Genomic DNA, 20,285 nt, shown 5'->3' with positions numbered 1-20,285 from the left:
TACAATATGGAATTTGTAATATTTTGGGGAGAATATTAACATCATTGCTCTCAAGTGAGAATAGTACATGGTTTGCTGGTTAGGTAAGAATACTGGGACGGCAGTATTCCTGGGAGTTTTCTATAGCTCTGACTGTGTGTGTGGGAAAGGCCTTTGTAGATCTTCCAGCATTTTACTTGTGTCCTACCTGAACAGTTTATTCATGGGTGAAATGTGTTCCATTCTGCTTTGCAACATGCTTTTCCTGCATGGAAGTATGGGTGGGATTGAAGTTGGCTGTAAGTCTTATCACAGCTGATAAAATGGGTGGTGGTTTGTGCAGTCTCAGACTTCCTTGGCTTCACAGTGTCAAATGTAAGATGAGGAAGATGTTTCCCTCAAAGGGATGTTGAAGTTTAACATGAGGATCTCTAGTGCTAGTGGATTGTAAAGTGGGGAGGATTGACTAACAAAGATGCAGATTTGAAAGCCTTGGTATACCTTTTGTATTTGAGAAATTAATTGGAGCTCTCAGGTTCTTGTTAAATAGATGTCAGCATTTTGCAGTGCTATTCCTTGTATTAGACTTTTCTCTTATTTTTTTTTTTTTTGTTTGTGTGTGTTCCTTCTCACTTAGTTGCCAGGTAGAAAGCTGGTGTCCTCGGCTGTCTCTCCCAGTATTACCCCACATGAAGATCCTTCCCAGCAGTTCCTGCATCAGAGCCTGGAGAGGGTTTACAACTTTCAGCACCTTGACCCACGGGGCATACAGGAGCTGCTGGAATTTACCATCCGGTAAGGCCTCAAGCTGTCCTCTTTATGGAAAGATGTGTTAGGGTGCTCAATTACTCTGATGCAGGTGCTTTGCTTCTGAATATGAGTGTTGTAATTTGCTGTCCAGCACTTAACTTGAGCCTTCCTTTAGAGACTGTTGTGATAAGAGTGTTCATGACCTGTTTTCAAATCAAATGGATGGTCTCAGGTCTGGCACAGCCCCGCAGAATAACCAATGTGCATTTTGGGCAGGGAGCATCTTTTCAGCATGTGGTAAGAGTTAGGTAGGGGTATTCTTTTAGGACTGTTCACTTATGCTAAAATATACTCTCAGTTTTTATGGTTTATGGGTGACAGCCTTGTGTCTCTTTCTCAGTTTTGTGTCCTTGTAATTTTGATCATATTATTTGTAATGTACATGCACAAGATTTTCTTGTTTTGGTTTTTTTTTTTTGGGGGGGGGGTGTGGAGGGGAAGGTATTGTCCCCTTTGCTCTTGCATTTTCTCGGTCCTGTGGCCTTTCATTCAGCAGGAAAGAATCTGCTTCTCTTGTCTTGGGTTCTCATTGCCAGTCCCACTTACAAAGGGCTTGGCCATTCCTCATCAGTTTTCCAATCAGAGAGCTTTTCCAGGAATAGAAAACATTCTCGCATGCTGCTGTCTGCTGCTGTATAGATAAGGGTGTGTGATGTTGCTTCTCAGTGTGGGTTTTATGCTGCCTCTTCCATTTCATCTCTAGACTGATTGACATAAACAAAACACTTGAAAAGGATCCTTTCAATATGATTCCTCTGCTTGGAAAGAGCAAAAGAGCCTTATTTTAAGAGTTAGGAAAACAATCCAAAAAGCTTTGTTTGGAATATGGAATTTTTAAAAAGCTTAATTTTTTTAATTCCTTCAAAATAGCTGCCTTCTGTTGTGTGTATGTTGCTGTGAGTCACTGTCACACCCATCTGCAGCAGAGAGTAAACATTGTGCTCCTCACTGAAAACCCAGCTGTGGGAACTGTGAGGTTTGTCCTCAGCTGTTTTGCAGCTGCTTTCTGCCAGCCTAAAATACAGTCTCAAAGCATTTAATGCACTGAACACTTAAAACAAGTAGTCTCTAGGCCAAGCATCCAGAACCTCTCAGGCATGAGGGTCTGGGAACCTTCCAGGCCATGACTGTTTTCAGTTTTTGAGTTGATGGAAATTATTTCCTTGACTTTTTTCCTGATGGGATTGCCCCCCAGGAAATACTGAACCAACTGCTGTTTTCCATCCTTAAGACAAAGGGGGAATTTTGACAAAGCCAAAAAAAAGTATTGAAGGTTATTTTGCAGAGGGCAAGATATCCCTGCACAAGCAATTTGGTTGCTGAGAGCAGAAGGTTAGAAGCAGCTCAAAGCAGTCGATTTTGTCATGGAACATAACTCTCCTTTATCATTGTCATCCTCGAAAATAACAGACCTTGTGGAGTTTGTGTCTACTTGGGACTCAGAGTTTTGGCTGCAGGGCCTGGGGGGGAGCATCAGTCTGCAGTGTGGTTAGAAATGTAAGACAGGCTGTTTAGCAGATCTGTCTGTGGTTTAGTTTCTCCATCTATACAAGAATTTTTTTTTTTCTTACAGGGATGTTGAAATCTGTTTAAGATTTGTAAGGAAATAGAATTAGTGGAATTGGGAACTGTATAAGACTGGGAAATTGAATATCTGCGTAGTTGTTAGCTGAGAGATGACATCCTGTTCCCCATTAGTGTGTTGTGATGGATTGTGACATGGGAATTCAGCACCCAGGAGCCTCCTCTTCACTCTGCTCTCTGGAAAGAGATGAAATGGAATCTCTGTGTAAGGTGGAGGCTGGCTCGGCTGTTGGTTCATTGCCTTTGAAGGAAAGCACAACCCCTCACTATAAGAGACATTGAGGTGCTGGAGTGTGTCCAGGGAAGGGCAGTGGAGCTGGGAAGGGCTGGAGCACAGGTCTGGTGAGGAGCAGCTGAGGGAGCTGGGGGTGTTCAGCCTGGAGAAAAGGAGGCTCAGGGGGACCTTAACACTCCCTACAACTGCCTGAAAGGAGGCTGTGGCCAGGTGGGGACTGGTCTCTTCTCCTGAGTGACAAGAGGATAGGTGGAAGCAGCCTCAAGTTGTGCCAGGGGAGGTTTAGTTTGGATTGTAGGAAAATGTCTTCATGGAAAGGGCTGCCTAATGCAGTGGTGTATTCACCATTTGAGGAGGGATTTAAACGACATGTAGATGTGGCACTTGTGGTGCACTTGGCAGTGCTAGCTTAATGGTGGAACTGGATGTTCTTAGAGGTCTTTTCCAACATAAATGATTCTATGATTCTCTGCTTAGGAAAGAGAGATTTTCTTTGACTGCATATTATACAGATAACCTCATGGATTTTTGTTAATGTCTCAGGGCTCAGCAGCTCTCTGGTTTGGCAGAGCCAAAGATTCAGAATTGCATCCTAAATGCAAAGATAAATCTAAAAAATACAAAAGAAAATGATCAGCTGAAAAATAAAATTATTAATTAAGTAGGAAATGTGGAAGTGACAATTTTAATAGACTTTGGATCAAAGCAAAGTGTAGAGACGAAAAGGCACATGTTGAAACCACATCATCCAATCTATTTTCAGTTCTGTAAAAAAAAAACTAATTTTGTTTTTTTAATGCACACTTTAAGAAAACTTGGCTAGCAGTAGAGAACTAAAGCCTTTTGGGTTCCGTTAACTGACAATTTTTTTCTATCATATTAAAAGCTGCTTATATTGCTGTATGACTTACAAGAAATACCAGGCAACACACACCGTCTAGTTGGGCAAATATCAGTACATCAGATTCTAGCTTGGCTTAAAAGGGCAGCTCTATTTCAGATACACTTGGTTGCATGAGCCTAACACGTTCCAAACAACCTTTCTTAGCCAACATGAATAGTTTGATTTCCCAGCAGTGTAACACAAATGGGTCGTTAGCTGCTGTAGAGGGCTGGAGTGTTTTAACTTAAATCTGGAGCTGCCACTCTGTGTGGTTCCCATGGGGCTGCAGACTAATGTGGGTTGACAGGCTTAATGCTTCCACTGTTGTGCTGGTGTCAGCTTCCCAGAAGAAGGGACATGCCAAGTCCCAAGGTGCAAACTGCTTTGTAGTGTGTGTTTTGCTGCTGTTTCTGGTGCTTGCTCTAATAAAAGCAGGCAGCAGGAATAGCTGGCTTTATTGTCACTGCCTTCTGAGTGTGTTTGGATTAAACTGTTCTCTGTCTCAAATTATCTTCTCTTTTTTTTTTTTTTTCCACATGCTTCAGTGATCTTCAGAGGCTTGGAGAGCTGCAGTCAGAACTGGCAGGGATGGCAGATTTCACTGCAACTTACCTTCAGTGTCAGCTACTCCTCATCAAGGTTTGACTTCATCTGGGGTTTTTTTTTTGAGCTGTTCTTCAAAAATGCCCCCAGTCCATCACAGTGGCATGCTTTCATGTTTTGATGTTCATGCTGGAAAGTGATGTGTGATGAAAGAGCAGGTTCTGTGGATTTCTGATAATCCTGCTTCGCTCCTGTGGCAAATAATTTATGCAGTAACTTTGCCAATGCAGACCTCTGCTGCTGTATCTAGGGCTTATGTTGGTTCACGAACATTTTGTCAGTGCAGAGTTTATTATCTGACAGAAATCACACTGAGGGCAACTGTGTTAAGAGAGTAACTTTTCCCTGCTGGTGGCTACTGGAATGGTTTTTGTTAGACTGCTGCCGTTTTTATAGATGGTGATTTGCAGAGATAGCTTTGTTGGCACCAGTGCCAGAGGAGTTCTTAAGACTTGATATCAGTCATGGTTTCTTTTATAGTGCTGAAATTATCTATCTATATAGTATTAGCATGTCAAGTGGCTTCTTAGACACTGTTGCAGCAGCCCTTTGCAAAAGTCCCTTTTCAAAGTCAGCTTCTTGCTGTAAACAGGAACTAATTTCTTACCTCATAGGAAATCTTGAGTTGGAAGGGACCCTCTAGTTCCAACACCCCTGCCATGGTCAGGGATTCCACTGGATCAGATTGCTAAGGACTGTAAGCTGGCAGTAGTATTTAAGTTAGTCTCTTGGCATTCTTTGGTGTTTGAGAGTGACTTACACACATATAAAGCAAGAACTAAAGTAAGCAGCAAACAGGTTTCCAGAAGGGACTCAATGAAAGCTTTGTCATGTAAAACCAAGGACGGATTTCAGTTGCTTTGCTAATGCATAGTTGCCAGTTGGCATATCTCATGGCAGGCCTCAAATCCTTGGAATACATTTATCACCCAAAGGTATTTCAGATGAGCAGTGGTACAGTTCAGTACAATCCAGCTAAATCCAAAGTGAAATGTGCTGTGCAGACAAAGGACTAGCATTTGGAGATAGCTTTGTTGCCCTTCTCCAGGGTTTGACTGGAATGAACCAGACGGTTTTTGCATCTGGCAGAGGTGTGCTCTGTTTGGAAGAAGGGTAAAAGCTGCATCAGCCATTCTTGGCTTGAGCTGTAGAACAGTCAGTAGATCAGTGATGCAGAGAAGTCTCTAAATGTGTATGGAATGAAAAGTAACTAACTGATAATATCAGGAATCACAGAATTTCTTGGGTTGGAAGGGATTTTGAGAATGATCTAATTCTAGACCCCTTCTTACAGGCAGGGACACCCTCCACTCATACAGTACAATTAGAAATTTTGAGAACTTGAATGTCCAAGTAGCCCTTTTCAGTAGATTTCTTTCCAGTTGCTGCTTTTCCCAACAGGAAAAAAGCTGCTGGGGGAAAAAGTATCTTCATTTCCCAGCCTCTCAAGGTCAAGGCTCAAAAGGTTCCATACCTTTAAAGGCTCTACATACCCTGGGATTCAAGGGCCAGCCTGGGTGCAGGATGCAGTCTGTATGTTCCAGAGCTTTGGCTACAGCCTTGTGCATAGCTGTGTCTAAGAACAGGCAACTTCAAAAAGGAGGCAGTGATATAGATCATCCACTCAAGCTTTTTGCATTTTCTAAAATATAATGCAAGAAGCAAATAGGGTGTGGTAGGCAGTTGGGGTTTTTTGGGGTTTTGTTTATTTTTGTTTGTTTGTTTGTTTTTTGGGGTTTTTTTGTTGGGTTTTTTTGTTTGGTTTTTGGTTTTGGTATTTTTGTTTTGTTTTTAATACTAATGTCAGCAGCTAAGTTAGACACAATATTCGTAGTACCTCCAGGATCTTTGGTGGAGTGGCAGAAAGCTCAGAAATGTCACTGTGGAACTAAGTGTATTTCTGGGGACAGCTGGTTTTGTTTCCACTTTTTGCCTTCTCTCTGAGATTGCCCTGATCTTGGTCTCAGGGGGATTGATAACAAGTGAGCTCTTGGTTTTCTTTATGAAGTACAAGGAGTTTGGCTTGATGAGTCTCTCATTCACAGCTTTGTTAATATTATTCTCAACTTCATTTATATTTTCTAGTTGTATAGGTATCTCTGTTTCTTTATAGAACAATGTATATTTTGGAGGCCTTCGTACCCTGTGCTGTACTTAAAAACACAAGAGAAAATTCTGGCATGTTTTTTCAGCCAACTGTTTAGACTGAATTGGATATTTATCATAATTTCATGTTTTTTTCTCTTGTAGGCCTTGCAAGAGAAGTTGTGGAATGTGGCAGCTCCCCTGTACCTGAAACAGAATGCATTGGCATCTGCTGCAGCAAAACAGGTGAGGTGGAAGCAGGTGAGCCTGCCCAGAGGCCAGTCCTTGGGTAGGAGTCTTTTGTTGGCCATGGAACAATTACACACTTCTGACCTTCCACTGCTGTAGTGTGTCCAAGTAAATCTTAGTCCCCCGAACTGGGATCATTTCTCTTCTCTTCAAAAGGTGAGTGGGGAGGGAGGGAAGTTCATAACTGCTGTAAAAAGGCAAATATCACACTCATCTTCCAGAAGGGTAAGAAAGAAGATCTAGAAAACTGTGGGCTGTTTGTCCTTGCCTCTTTCCTAGGGAAGGTTATGCACCAAATATTTATAAAAGCTGTTCCTAAACAATATCAGCAAAGCTACTTGGAACAGCCAGAATGCATTTCTCAAGAATAAATTATGGCTGATCACCACCACTGCTGTCTATGGTGAGGGGACTGGTGCTGTGAACAAGGACAGTGGAAGTTGCAGAGCTTGGATACAGTCTTTTTCATTTCTTTTGCAAGAAATAATTTCACACCATTTCTTTTTCACTGTACTTGCAGGATTGTGGCTGAATAAATAGATGGTAAGGGTCCTGCAAATTGAGGAACCAGTTGGTGATATGCTGGAGGGCATGGCTGCTGGTCTGGACAGACTGGGGAAGTGGGATGACAGGAACCTCATCATGTTCAGTACATTGAATATGAGACATTGCAGGAGACCAACTGCAACTGGGGTGACTTGGTTTGGGAAATGATCCAGCTCTGTGGAGATGCCATCTGGAGGGCTGTATTGTGTGTTGGCCTCCCCAGTAGAAGGAAGAGGCTGACAAATTGGGGCAAATTCAGCAGAGGGCCACTGATATGGTCAGGGGTTGGAGCACATTACCTGCAAGGAAAGGCTGAGGGAGCTGGAATTGTCCAGCCTGGAAAGAGCAGGCTTCAGGATGGATTTACTTTTGTCTAGCACTACATCATTACCGGTTATAAATGAGACAGAGCCAGACTACTCTGGACAGGAGGCAGTTGGCAAATGATGAGAAATTTTGATTAGCTATAAAGGGAAAATTTCCAGTAAGGATGGTTAAGTACTGTTGCCCAGAGAGGTGGAGGGAATCTCTGTCATTGGAAGTGTTTGCAATTTGATATGGCCTGGAGTTACTGGATCTAATGAGACCTGCTCTGGGCAGGGAACCAGGCTAGATGACCTCTGGAGGTCCCATCCAATCTGAGTTACTCTGATTCTGTGATGTATAAATTATCAGATCCTCAAAAACTGAAGCAGAGCCTTAAGAAAAAGACGCAAGCAAGGTATTCAATAGTCTGGTAACAAATCTAGGGTAAAAGCAAGTTCATGGATCTGTTGGGAAACTCTGCTGATATTGAGTCTTGAGATAATTAAGATGTAATAGACAGGTACTGCTGTGCATCAAAGCCTTCTCTGTTGTTGATGAGTAGAAACAAAAGCCATCCAGCTTTTGAAATCTTCTCTGATTGAAATGTTTGTCTTGGGTGCCCTCTTGAGTAGCGTGTGAACCTCCTGGAAAGTGTTTTCTGTTGTGATGGTGAATGTAGGTCACTTGCTATCAATGCAAGATGAGGGAGTATTCCCTGTTAAATAACTTGAAAGTTCTTTGGCATCTGCACAGTCATACTGAACTCAATTCATTTGAGCATTTCCTCTTGCTTCATGTGCTCCTCGGTATGAGATAAAAATACCAGAATCTGGTGCTGATGGTTGTACCAGGGCTTAACAGTCTGATGGTTTTTTTATCCCTGTGCTGTCTGTCTGGCAGATCCTGGAAGAAACTTACAAAATGGAGTTCATGTACAGCGGAGTGGAAAGTAGACAAGTAGTCATTATTCACCACATGAGACTGCAAGCAAAGGCCTTGCAGCTGATAGTGACTGCCCGCACTACCAGAGGGTAAGCATGGCCTGACCTAAGGATCTTCTTAGGGTTAGCTCTAAGATTACTGTCCTTAAGCTTTGTTTGAAAAAACAGCAAGGATAATTTAGACACATAACAGGGCAGTATGCCAAAAACCATTTGCTGGAGTAATTCAGAACAAAGAGCCTTCTTTTGCCTTTGTTACAGCTGTATAGGGACACAATCCTGAGTTAGATGGCAAAACTATTGGGAAGATGGGTGTTGGGGATTGAGTTCTCTCATTTAGGAACATTCAAATAGGTTAAAAACATTGCAGAGTTGATATTTGGGACCTGTTTAAATGGGGGAAAGTCATATATCAAAAGAATGCACCTAACATGTTTGCTTCATTAAGTATTTGTTGCTGAATTTTTAGCATCAGGAAAGTATTGTCCTTCTGACTGATCAGCAACTGCTGTGTGTGACTCAGACAGAAACTGCTCCTGTGCAGGCTTAGGTACATGAGAGGCTCTGAGTGTTTTGTTTTGACTGCTGAAGTTAAAGAAGTGACACATGGTTGTAGAATGAGAACTCCAGCTGGTGGAATTAGGGCAAATTAGTTACTGTCCTAGTTTACTTCTGTTTCAGGTTTGTTGCCATCAATTTACTGTGTTACCATGGAGGTCTACAATATATTTGCCTTTTAACCACTTGTTTTATTGGTGGAATATGAGTATTTTCTAACAGTGGCTTTGGGAACTTAATTAGTGCCTTATGCAGATGGGCGTTTTTATGTGAGGGGAGATATAGATAAGTGAGGAATACTTTTTTGGTTCAAAAACTGTAAGATCTTCCCATTTTTAGGAAGTTTAATAGGATTCCAAACCACCTAAGTGTGTATAACCATAGAGCCATTTTTCTTTAAAAGTAAACCAAGGAATATTATTTTCATTACAGAGTGGAACCTCTTTTTGGGATGTGTGAAAAATTCCTCCAAGAAGTGGATTCCTTTCAAAGGTGACAAACTCCATTGCTTCTTCACTTTATATTAGAAAGTGCCACCACCATTGTCATCAGGGGATATTCACTTTGTTTTTCATCTCTTCACATCTCCCTTCCCTGCTGTCCTACATTGGGAACTGTCATGGGATAATAATAAAGCAAGAAGAACCTTTGTAGTTAAAGTCCTTAACATCAGGATATTATGCTGGTACTTCGGAAACATGTGCTCTGAATTAATTTTGTATAGAATAGCTGATTTTTTTCCCTCGTATTTGTAAGGATTTATCTACTTGGAGTAGATGCTGTTTTGATAAGCTTTTTTTTTTTTTTTTTTTTTTTTTTGTTAGTTTGTCTCCTGGAGTCCTGAGAGCATTTTGACCTTTCAAAGATTGATAAAAAAGCAGATTACCCTTGATGTACTCAATATGTAGCAAAGAGTCAGACAAGAATTCTGCAGTGTCTTTCCTGGCCCTATCTACTGCTTTTGCCTCCTCTTAGTAGTCGCCTTTACTTCCAGGGAGAATAGATGTATGAAGTGTCAATTTGATGATCAGATTGATTCTAGTGAAAGGTGTCCCTGCCCAGGGCAGGGGTGTGGGACTAGGTAATCTTTGAGGTCCCTTCTAACCCAAACCATTCTATGGTTCTGATTCTGTGAAATAGTGATGAATTCCGCTTCTAAATTCCGAGACTCAGTGCGAGGAAAAGATACACATGAAATAAAGAGTTCTATCCTCCAGCTGGGCATTAGGGTAGGACAGATTTGATCCTGTTTTCTAATCAGTTAATCAGCCACAACTACCAAGCTTATAATAAATGTGAATTTAGAAACTAGAAATGAAATTTTGCTCAGCCAACTAAAGATACTCGTATCTCTGGACTAGCTAGCCAATTCCCTGCTGAGTCATAAAATCACGGAATCATAGAATGTTTTAAGTTGGAAAGGACCTTAAAGACCATCTTGTTCCAACTCCCCTCCCATGGGCAGTGACACCTTCCACTAGACCAGAACCCCATCCAGCCTGGCCTTAAGCACTTCCAGGGATGGGGCTTCCACAGCTTCTCTGGGCAACTTGTGCCAGTGCCTCATCACCCTCACAGTGAAGGATCTCCTTCTAAAATAGAATCTAAATCTTTCCTCTTGTAGTTTAAAACAATTCTCATTTGTCCTGTCATGATCTGCTTGGTAAAGTCTTATTTACAAGCCCCCTCTAAGTACTGAAAATTTGTGATGAGGTCTCCCTGCAGCCTTCCTTTCTCCAGGCTGAACACTCCCAACTCTCTCAGCCTGTCTTCATAACAGAGGTGCTCCAGCCCTCTGAGCGTTTTCATGGCCTCCTCTGTTCTTCTTACACTGTGAACTCCAGAACTGGGCACAGTACTCCAGGTGGGATCTCATGAGGGCAAAGAAGAGGGGGAGAATCCCCTCCTTTAACCTGCTGCCCACACCACATTGCCCTCGATGGTGTCAGTTTGAGCACAAGGCACAGTCCCAACACAAGTGGCCAAAATCATCTCTTAAGTACAAGACACACCAGAAGAGGAAGGCAGGTATCCAATTCTGTCATTATAACTAAATATAAGGATTAAGTAGCTTGACTAAAAATAACAATACAGTGGGAAAAGTTGGAAAAATATTTTATTTTTAATTTATTATTGACACAGATGTTTCATCTCTGAGCTCCCACATATGCAAGGCAGTTTTGTAGATAAATTGCTGGACTTAATGCCCAGACTTGTGACATCCAAGCCTTCAGAAGTGGTCAAGATTCTTCAGACAACACTGAGGCAAAGTACCTTCCTCCACCTTCCTCTTCCGGAGCAGGTTGGTTTAACAGAAAATTAAAAAGCAATATCCTTGTGGACTGTCTTGGCATCTGACTACTTTCTAATATACCATGAAGCTTTTAGAATTCAGAGTCTTGTCAGACACAACTCTTATTTATTTCTTGTTTGTCTTCTTATCTAGCATCCTCAGGACTACTGCTAAAAACATTTAAAACTTAGTAGTTCCTGGCAATATAAAAAAAAAAAAAACAACAAAAAACCCCAAAGTTTATGCAGGGCTCTGTTAAGAACATTAGTAACTATGATTTTTTTTTTTCTTTCCTCTTTCCCCCACCTTCTGATTTTTGCCAATCATTTTGCCTCTAACAGCTTCATAGAGCCACTGCAAATATCATTGAGCCTACTGGTGAATCTGATAATCCCCTGAGGTTTACATCAGGATTGGTTGTGGCGCTGGATGTTGATGCAACTCTGGAACACGTGCAGGATCCCCAAGGAACTGTTAAAGTTCAGGTAGGCAGCCATTTGACATAAATGCAAACAAGATTATGTCTTGGGGGGAGTTTCCTTAAGGATGTCAATACTTTTAGATTGCAAATAATGATACACTTTATTAGTAACAATGCTGGATTTCTGTGTTTTGACCAGTCATTCAGAAACTGGTTTGTCTGGAGTGCACTGAGAGTTGACTTGGGTGCAGTTCTGAGAGTTTGGTTTGAGCACTTGGGTGTCATTCTGTGCTTCCATGTACAATGTGCATGTTATGGACACAAACACCAGTAAATGCTGGTGAGCTTCCAGCTGGTCCAGTGGGAGGAGAAGAAGCAAAATAAGTTGCTCTGAGTGGCGCAAAACTATGCAGGCTCTTGGCGCTCTGTATTTCCAGCTTTTCTTCCTGCTGCTGAATCACTAGTTTTTGATGCAGCTGAGGAGATAGGAGTGGTATGATCCAGGTAAAATATGCAGCATCACTGCTTAATAAAGAAACAAAAACCTCAGTTACAATGCAGAGGAAGAAGCTGATGTCAGTGTGGCCTTTTTTCCACCTGTGCTGTGGGTTTGAATAGCAGCATGTGGCTTTTATATCCAGGGCAGCTGAACTCCTGGCTCCAAGCTAATGCCCACTTGTCTTGCCTTCCTAATTCAGACAGTGAACAGCCAAGTAATGCACTGTTCCACTCTGCAGATTCCCTGTGCAGTTGACATTCCTTTGTTGGGTTTTTTTTTTTTTTTTTTTTGTTTTGTTTTGTTTTGGTTTGGTTTTGGTTTTTTTTTTTTTTGCTTGTTCCCCTCTAGGTGTTGTATCCAGATGGACAAGCACAGCTAATCCATCCTAAACCAGCTGACTTCCGAAATCCCGGCCCTGGGAGGCACAGGCTGATAACTCAGGTTTACCTCTCTCACACAGCCTGGACAGGTAATGTTAATGATACTGTGTGTGGCTGCACTTGCATTAGACACAAGTTACATACCCACAGTCTGGGGGGCTCTGAGGATCCTGGAGTCTGCAGCTGTGGATGGTGCTGCCCTTGGTGTTGTTTGAGCAGTTACAGCTCCCTTTTTACCAGGCACTGCTGCTCTCTAAGGAAATAGAGGGGCTGCTGTTTTGGGAGAGCCCTGGGAGCCTTCACATGAGAGCTGTGTTCAAGGTGAGGTCACCCACTCATGTGCAGAGCAAAGTTAGCTCTTGGAGCCAGGTCTGCATCCTCAGGTAAAGGCAAGGGGTCATGGTGAACTGACTCCTTGTAACTCACTGTTTCAGGTCTCACAGGTATCTGAGCATGGCAGGAAACAGTAGAGCAGTACAGTTTCATTGCTGATTCAACTTTCACCCTTTTAATGCCCTAAAAGCCCCCACTTTAGTTTTGATGATGATGTGACTGCAACGTTCGCCTTCAGTCTCAGCTGCTGTTCACATTTCCCCATGGAAGCACTTTGGTAATTGGCTTGTGGACTTCAAACAACAAAAGCAGAGTGTATTTCATTCACAGCTCCCTTTGTCCTGTTTCCTTTTAATCCCTTCACCTTCATTCAAATGTGGGGGCTTCTTCTGAAAGGTTTTTTTGCTGAGCAATTTTTCATTGATTTGTTGATTTTTTTTTTTTAAACCAACAGAATTTTGTTTATTGCTGTTTTCCTTCACATACCCTTTTTTATATAGTACTCCCATGGTGTACTCACTCATCCTGCTGTCTTTGTTTTGTTTTGGAGAAGAAAACATGGTACTGTTTCTAGGACTGGAAGTATCTGGGTTTAAGGATTGATCCTATTACTTCACGAGAGAGAGAGCTGAAGTCCTTATTTCTACTTCTGCATTGTTCACTAGAAGGGCATTTTAAGCATGGCCCTGAGGGATTCTGTTCCGGTGTCTCCTCTAGGCATTATTTAAATCATTAACTTTGACATTGGCACTTAGGCATATAAAACAGAGGGAATACACTGAGCTGGGAGGGGCTCAGGAAACAGGGTCAGAATTGCCTTGAAATTCAAGTGAAGAAATTGCCTTGAAATTCAAGACAATAAAACTTGACAATAAAGCACTGATTAACTGCCAGGTGTAGAGCAGAATGAAAGAGGTGACTGCAGGCTGCAAATAAGAGTTGGTGGTCTGATGAAAAGGTGAGCTCAAGGAGGTGCTGGCTGGAGCATGGAGTAACTGCAAAAGAGTTATTTCTCTGTTCTGTCTGGTGCTGATGATGTCTCAGCTGGAGACCCCTGTAGTTCTAGGCGTGGCATCTTAAAATCCTGTGGGTTTCAGCAGGTTTCATTAGTGTGGTCCTGTTACGGGTTATCCCTGGTACACAGTTAAGTCCTGCACACCACCTGGTGCTCACTCCCCAGTGGGACAGATAGAGGATCAGAAGGGCAATGTGAGAAAACTCATGGGTATGACACTGTGCAGCAATAGCTACAACATCCCTGTGTTATTGACACTATTTTGGTCACAAATCCAAAACAAGGCATCATGCAAACTACTATGAAGGAAAATTAACTTTATCCCAGCCCAAACAAGTAAAGTCCATACAGAAAACCTAAACAAATCTGGTTTTCAGTCTAGAAAGGAGAATTTTCTTGTGTATGTAAGTCTAGCAGTAAGTTCAGGGTAATACTGTGTATACTGAAACCCCTGTACTGTTCTGACCACTGTGAGAAGAGTAAATTGAAATTATCCTATGGACAGTATTAGGGACCTTGCTCTGCCCAGCTGCAGAGTTGGTGAAAGAGAGGAAGAGGCTGTCTGGCATGTGAAAACTTCAACAAAAGAGAATCTTCAAGTAATCTTGTGTGCCACAAGTGTTGCCAGATGTCATCTGGACTGATCCAAACATAAATACAGTGAGCAGGGCCTGCTGGGTCTTTGGGGGTTTTAATGATTGTTATTATTTCACTGGAGTTACTTTCCAGCAATTATTTTAGAAAGTTGCAAGTTAGTGGTAAGATTTCAGTGATGACAAGGAGAGAGGGGGATAAACCTAGAAGAGTCCTTAGTTCTGCTGTGCTGAATGTAATGCCAAAGGCTTGTTTTCAGACACTAGACTGGATTCTGGTCACTTCAGAACAGCTCTGTACATACCCACCATACATGAAATTAAAATTAATTTGATGTTGATTTTTTTCACTGTGCAATGACAGTCATTTTTGGATTGTTCTATTTTTTTTTCTCTGCAGAGCCATGTCAGATTGAAGTGCGATTGCTGCTGGCTTACAACTCCAACAGGAGCAAAGCATCTACCAGAATTCCTAAATCTACCTGGAGTGAGAGCTTGGAGTCTCTCCCACCCTCTGAAAATGGCATAGAGGGGACCATCCCCTTCAGCAAACCTGTCAAGGTGTATATAATGCCCAAGCCTGCCAGGCGGTGAAGGCTGATGCTGAAAAACCTATTTATGGGGTTTGTTGTGTCCAAGACAGCAAGCCGAGCCAAAGCAGCCTTTACATGCATAAAGGGAGTCAAAATAAAGCTGCTGAAGAAGAGTTGGTCTCTTAAGCAGCAGGCAAATACAGGAGTTACTCAGCTAGTTAGGAGTGGTTTCAAGAAAATGCAGGTTTTTCTATATTGACTCATCAGAAACAGGACAGTTCATGATCAGCATTCCAGTAGTAATTTCACTGGGCTATACCTTCAGGTTTTACTAATCAAAAGTCTTTCTCCAAGGCCTCTAGGTTTTCTGCTATGTATTTACTATGTAAATGCTTGGGCACATAAATCAATGTTATTTTTACAGTACTCTGAAGTAAAGCTGAGGAGTTCAGCATTTTGTGTGGGATTGTTGGTTTGTTTCTAGGGTTTTGTGGGGTTTGGTTGTTTTGGTGTTTTGGGTTTGTTTTTGGTGGTTTTTTAATGTCTAAAACTTGCATTTGTGCACTGGTACCTAATTTCTTAACAGAAAAAATAATATTCTAAAAAGTACTGTTGTTCTTGTGTGGGAACAGCACCTAGGAAGGAAACTGCCAATTGCTGTTCTATATCCTCTACAGCTGTATTGCAGCTGGTCCAGCTCTGGGGAGAGCACAGGTTGTTCATGGTGCTGGGGCAGGAGGAACCTCTTTGTGCAGGTGGCAGAACTTCAGTCAGCAGGACGTGGAGTTTAACTGAGCTGCAGCAACAAAGCAGTTTGTCTCCTGTTGCACCTCTGTACAGCTTGAGGAGCAATGTGATTAAGTACCAGTTGGAAAATTCCTTACCACAACCCACTAAGTTTTACAGAATCTGTTTCCGTGTGATGATCCTGGCCTGAACCAGTCTTAGTGGGATGTGAAAATCTATGATTTTCAATTTAGCAGCACTTTTGGCACTAAAAAGTCTTTCTTGTCAGTTGAAGTAGCCAAACACCCTCTGTTCAGCAGCATTTGGGCAGCTTGTCAGTGTTCCCCTCTGGAGATGAGCTAGGAGTACAGAGGGACAAGAATTTAGCTAAAACATGATCCATCTGGCATTTCTCTCAGGAAGTGTCTGTGCATTGCTTCGGTGTGCCAGGCTTAGTGGACTGAGTAACCTCCTGTGATTTGTAGCGATCCTTTGGTAGGATTTTTTAGGAGGACCTAATGTGTGAAACATTGTAGTGCTGCAGCCAAATGTTGCCTGTGTTCATGAATCAGTTGGGGTTTTTTTCTTTTTAAAAAGAGGTGTATTTTTAGCAAGTAAACAAAACAGTGAAGAAATACTTTACAGTTGTATTTAGTGTAAATAACCCCTTACCTGCTTTCCTACAATAAAATTGGAAAACTCGTGCTATTCTGTTTCTTTTCTTATAATATGAGTGAACGTGGATGCCTGCATGTTCTTGGCTAGTAAGACCACTGCATGTTTTTTGTGATTTAAATTTTTTAGCACTGGTGAGTTGTAGCCCAAAGGCTCATAAACATAAAACTTTGCTGCTGCTTTAGGTATCCTTGAATTAAATTTACTTTCTTAGTGCTTCAAAAAACAGTCTTACAAACTGTTTTTTGGTGTTTCACCTTTAGGGCATGGCTTTGAAAATTGCCTGCCCATCTGACAGCTGAGTTGTTATTGTCTGACTTGTCTTTGGCATCCTCAGTTCAGTTCCCAGCAGACAGGGTTGATGTATCTCTCATTAGGAGGCTGTGTCTGGGCAGATATTTGACAAGTTGGGTGAGCTCATTACAGACTTTTTCCTTTTTCTTCTCCTCATTTTTGCACTTCACCAGTATTTTGTGCAGTTTGTCGTCTCAGTAGTGTTTCTAATTTAGATGCTGTCCATAGGCTCCAGACCACAATGGATGCTGTGGTAGGCACAGCAGATATTTTCAATATCAAAATTTAGGCATCTTTCTCTCTTCTGCTAAGTACTGGATCAAATTTCTGCTATTTTGTTGCCCTCATGCTGTCCTTGATCCCCTTCCATATAACATACCAGGCAAAGAGTGAGTGCCTTCTGTATTGCTGCCGAGAATCAGATACTGCAGGGCTGTGGAAAAGTTCTTCCATCTGTAATTTCAAGATGCCTAAAACAAGCTGAAAACGTAAGGCTGCCATGAACATTTTCAGTCTGCTAATGAGAGCATTCTGCAGTTGGCTTCTCTTCTGTAGATTTTTCTATGATTCCTGGTTTGGATCATGTAAGAAACCACAGCTTTTCCTTTCCTCCTTCAGTTTCACCTGTGCAAGCAGATGACTTATTCATCATCCAGTCTAAATCTTCCCTCTTTCAGGTTAAAGCCCCCCCACCTTGTCCTATCACTTCATGCTCTTGTCAAAGTCACCCTCCAGCTCTCTTGTAGCCCCTCCAGGTACTGGAAGGCACTCTCAGGTTTCCCCAGAGCTGTCTCTTCTCCAGGCTGAACAACCCCAACTCTCTCAGCCTGTTTCCACAGCAGAGGTGCTCCAGCCCTTTCAGCATTTTCATGGTCTCCTCTGGACCTACTCCATGTGTCGACATCCTTATGTTGAGGGCCCCAGAGCTGGATGTAGCACTGCAGGTGCGGTCTCACCAGGGTGGAGCAGAGGGGGAGAATCCCATCTCTTGGCCTGCTGCCCACATGCAGCCCAGAAAGGCAGATGAGTCCTTTGAGCTGCCAGGGCTCGTTGTTGAGTCATGCTGAGCTGGTCACCCACCAACACCCCCAAGGTGTTGCCCTTCATAGCTGCTCTCAATCCATTCTCCACCCAGCCTGGGTATGTGTATGGGACTGCCCATTTCACACCATGATCCAACATACGGGGAACTGGAAAAGAAATCTGAATAAAAAGCGAGGATTATTGTAGTTGTTGAAATCCAGATGTTGACTTTTTGTTCCCATCCCCAGGTTTGAGAGATTAAGGTTTTTCTGCTCTCAAAAATACCAGAGTTCATGCTCTTTGTGTTGTCTCAGAGGCAATCATGCCATTCACCCGTTGTCCTTTAATTCTGCATAATTGTTGGGCTTCAGCACTGCAATAGCCTATAAGATGATTGATCTCAGAATGAAAAGAAAAACAAAGAGCTCTAGTCACGCACAAAGATAATTTGCATCTTTCATCTCTGTTGAAGGGGGAACAGAGTACTTCAGATGACAGTCACCTATGTATGGGGAGTTTCTGTTCTCTCAGATGGTTCCAAGTGTAGGAATAAGGTGCCAGTACAGCTGCAGCCACAGGGAGATTAAGCAATCTACAAAGGAAGGGCAGATGATTTGCTAAGAACCAACGATGTTCAAACACCCCTCACCTCTGCATTGTACCTGCTAGTTAAATGGAAGCAAAAGGGAAAAGAATCTGCTAGAGCAAGGAGAATGCTGACCTCACGTGAAAGAGAGGTAGCTTAGTGGTTTGAAAACATGTTGTCCTATTTACCATTAACTTTCTGTATTTAATTTAAATAAGGCATCTGTGTATGTGGGAAACCCAGCTTTGAATGCTTTCACTGGGAAATTCATATCCAGATCGCTGAAGTCCAGTGAAATTCATTACGCAAATTTGGAAGTAAATAATTCAGTTACTGAGTCAAGAGCTCAAAAAACAATGCATAAGTGTAGCTTATGAGACTAATTCAGACCTGGTGTGGCTTTCACCTATCTTATTTTAAAAAGGACAAAAAAAAGTAAACGGGCAGGGACACTCACTGCAAAAAGTGCAAAGTAAGTTCCTGGGAAGATGGATGAATAGGATATGCATTTAAATCAGGACTGCTTGACATCACTGAATCATTTAGGTTGGAAAAAACCTCTAAGACCATGGAGTCCAACCATAAACCCAGCACTACCACACCCACACTAAGCCATGGCCCCAGGTGCCACATCCACACATCTTTTGAACACTGGCAGGGATGATGACTCCACTACTTCCCTGGGTAGCCTGTTCCAAAGCCTGCCAACACTTTTGGGAAAGATATTTTTTCCTAATATCCAATTTAAACCTCCTCTGGTGCAACTTAAGGCTGTTTCTTCTTGTCCTGTCACTTATTACTGACAGCCCACTGGCAACAATCTCCTCTCAGGCAGTTGTACAGAGCAATAAGGTCCCTCATGAGCCTCCTTTTCTTCAGGCTAAACACCCCCAGCTCCCTCAGGCTGCTCCTCATCAGAGTTGCACTTTTCACCATGCTGTACTGGTCATCACCTTGGGTTCAAGTTCACAGAGATGATTTCCTCTGGAATCCTGTCTAAGTTATAATCACTTTTTTAATCTTATTTCACTGGAATCTTCCATTTTATTCTTAGTAACAGGCACTGGGAATGCAGAAAAGACTGTCTTTTTGCTTTACAGTTTGCTAATGCAGTATCAGTGAGACTTCTATAAAGTTTTAAGGCTTGTGTATGCCAGGCTTTGCACAAATGCTGCCCAATGTCCCTTAAAAATGCTGGTCGTGTTGCATTTGGTGTCTGTGAGCCTTTTATGGCCTGTTTCTCCAGGCTGCCAGCTCACACATGCTGCTTCACAAAGATAAAGGCTGGGGCCTGACCCACTCGGCGGCAGAGCAGCTGGGGTGGAATCTTCCTGGCTCCCAGCCCAGCCGCAGCTCGGCTTTAATTTCAGCGTCAGGGTGGGAGTTCACTGCCTACTGGGAGATTGTTTTCCTGGTGGGAGGCAAAGCAGTGGTATATGTGAGAAACCCTGCCCTATAAAAGTGCATTCCCATGATTTGGGCTATGAGCCCGTAATTTTAACAAATTATTTATGGCTCTAGCTGAAAGCAGCAATTTAACAAAGATACCAGTTTGAGCTCTGCTGGAATTTTTTGATGAATCAATCCCAGCTGCTTCCACCATCTAGCAAAGCAATTTCAGGCACCAAGAAGGAAATCAGGCTTTCAGTGACTGGAGCAGCCCAAGTGGAACAGATGCTATTGTGGGAACTGACAGTGCTGACTCAGGAAGCTGTGACGAGAGCAGCAAGAGAAGACATGGATGGAAAAACTTGCAGCAAATAATCTCCTTGTTGACACCAAAATCTTGTACTGGTGGTGGGGAAACTTAGCAGTTTACCTTTAAAAAAAAATAAATCCATTTCTTTGCACACTGCAGCTCCCCATTTTGGAAGTGGAATCTTCTGCATCCTACCAGTTGCCAAATGAAGGGAAGAATTAAGAGGCTGCGGCACAAAGCTGGGTCGGGTACACCTCAGTCAGCTGGCAATGCAAAATGGGCTCTGCTCCCTGCGTGCCTTTTGGGAGGACAGATCGTGTGGCAGCAGCAGGGTAAGGAGCCCACAGTATTTGTCTCAAATGCCGGACCTGAGCTAGGCAGCTTTGGTGAATGTGGCATCACCATTAATGTGCCATATGAACATGAAAATATGTTT

General features: G+C 42.5%; 1 protein-coding gene across 2 annotated transcripts in view; it reads left to right on the top strand.

Moving 5' to 3' along the window:
- INTS4 (integrator complex subunit 4) overlaps positions 1 to 19,278 on the top strand; it is a 35,678-nt gene extending 16,400 nt beyond the window's left edge. For both annotated transcript variants that reach the window (XM_038136424.1, XM_038136416.1), the window contains exons 15-23: positions 617 to 774; positions 4,037 to 4,130; positions 6,345 to 6,425; positions 8,181 to 8,311; positions 9,212 to 9,271; positions 10,922 to 11,081; positions 11,414 to 11,557; positions 12,341 to 12,461; positions 14,714 to 19,278. In XM_038136424.1, coding sequence (XP_037992352.1) covers positions 617 to 774; positions 4,037 to 4,130; positions 6,345 to 6,425; positions 8,181 to 8,311; positions 9,212 to 9,271; positions 10,922 to 11,081; positions 11,414 to 11,557; positions 12,341 to 12,461; positions 14,714 to 14,907 — 1,143 coding nt within the window. In that variant the 3' untranslated portion in view covers positions 14,908 to 19,278. The remainder of the gene's footprint in view (positions 1 to 616; positions 775 to 4,036; positions 4,131 to 6,344; positions 6,426 to 8,180; positions 8,312 to 9,211; positions 9,272 to 10,921; positions 11,082 to 11,413; positions 11,558 to 12,340; positions 12,462 to 14,713) is intronic.
- The last annotated feature ends 1,007 nt before the right edge of the window (positions 19,279 to 20,285 follow it).

The sequence above is a fragment of the Motacilla alba genome, chromosome 1, assembly GCF_015832195.1.
Source record: "Motacilla alba alba isolate MOTALB_02 chromosome 1, Motacilla_alba_V1.0_pri, whole genome shotgun sequence".
In the NCBI taxonomy this organism is placed as follows: Eukaryota; Metazoa; Chordata; class Aves; order Passeriformes; family Motacillidae; genus Motacilla; species Motacilla alba.
Note: the sequence above shows the minus strand (reverse complement) of the source record. Positions and strands in the feature narration are given on the sequence as shown.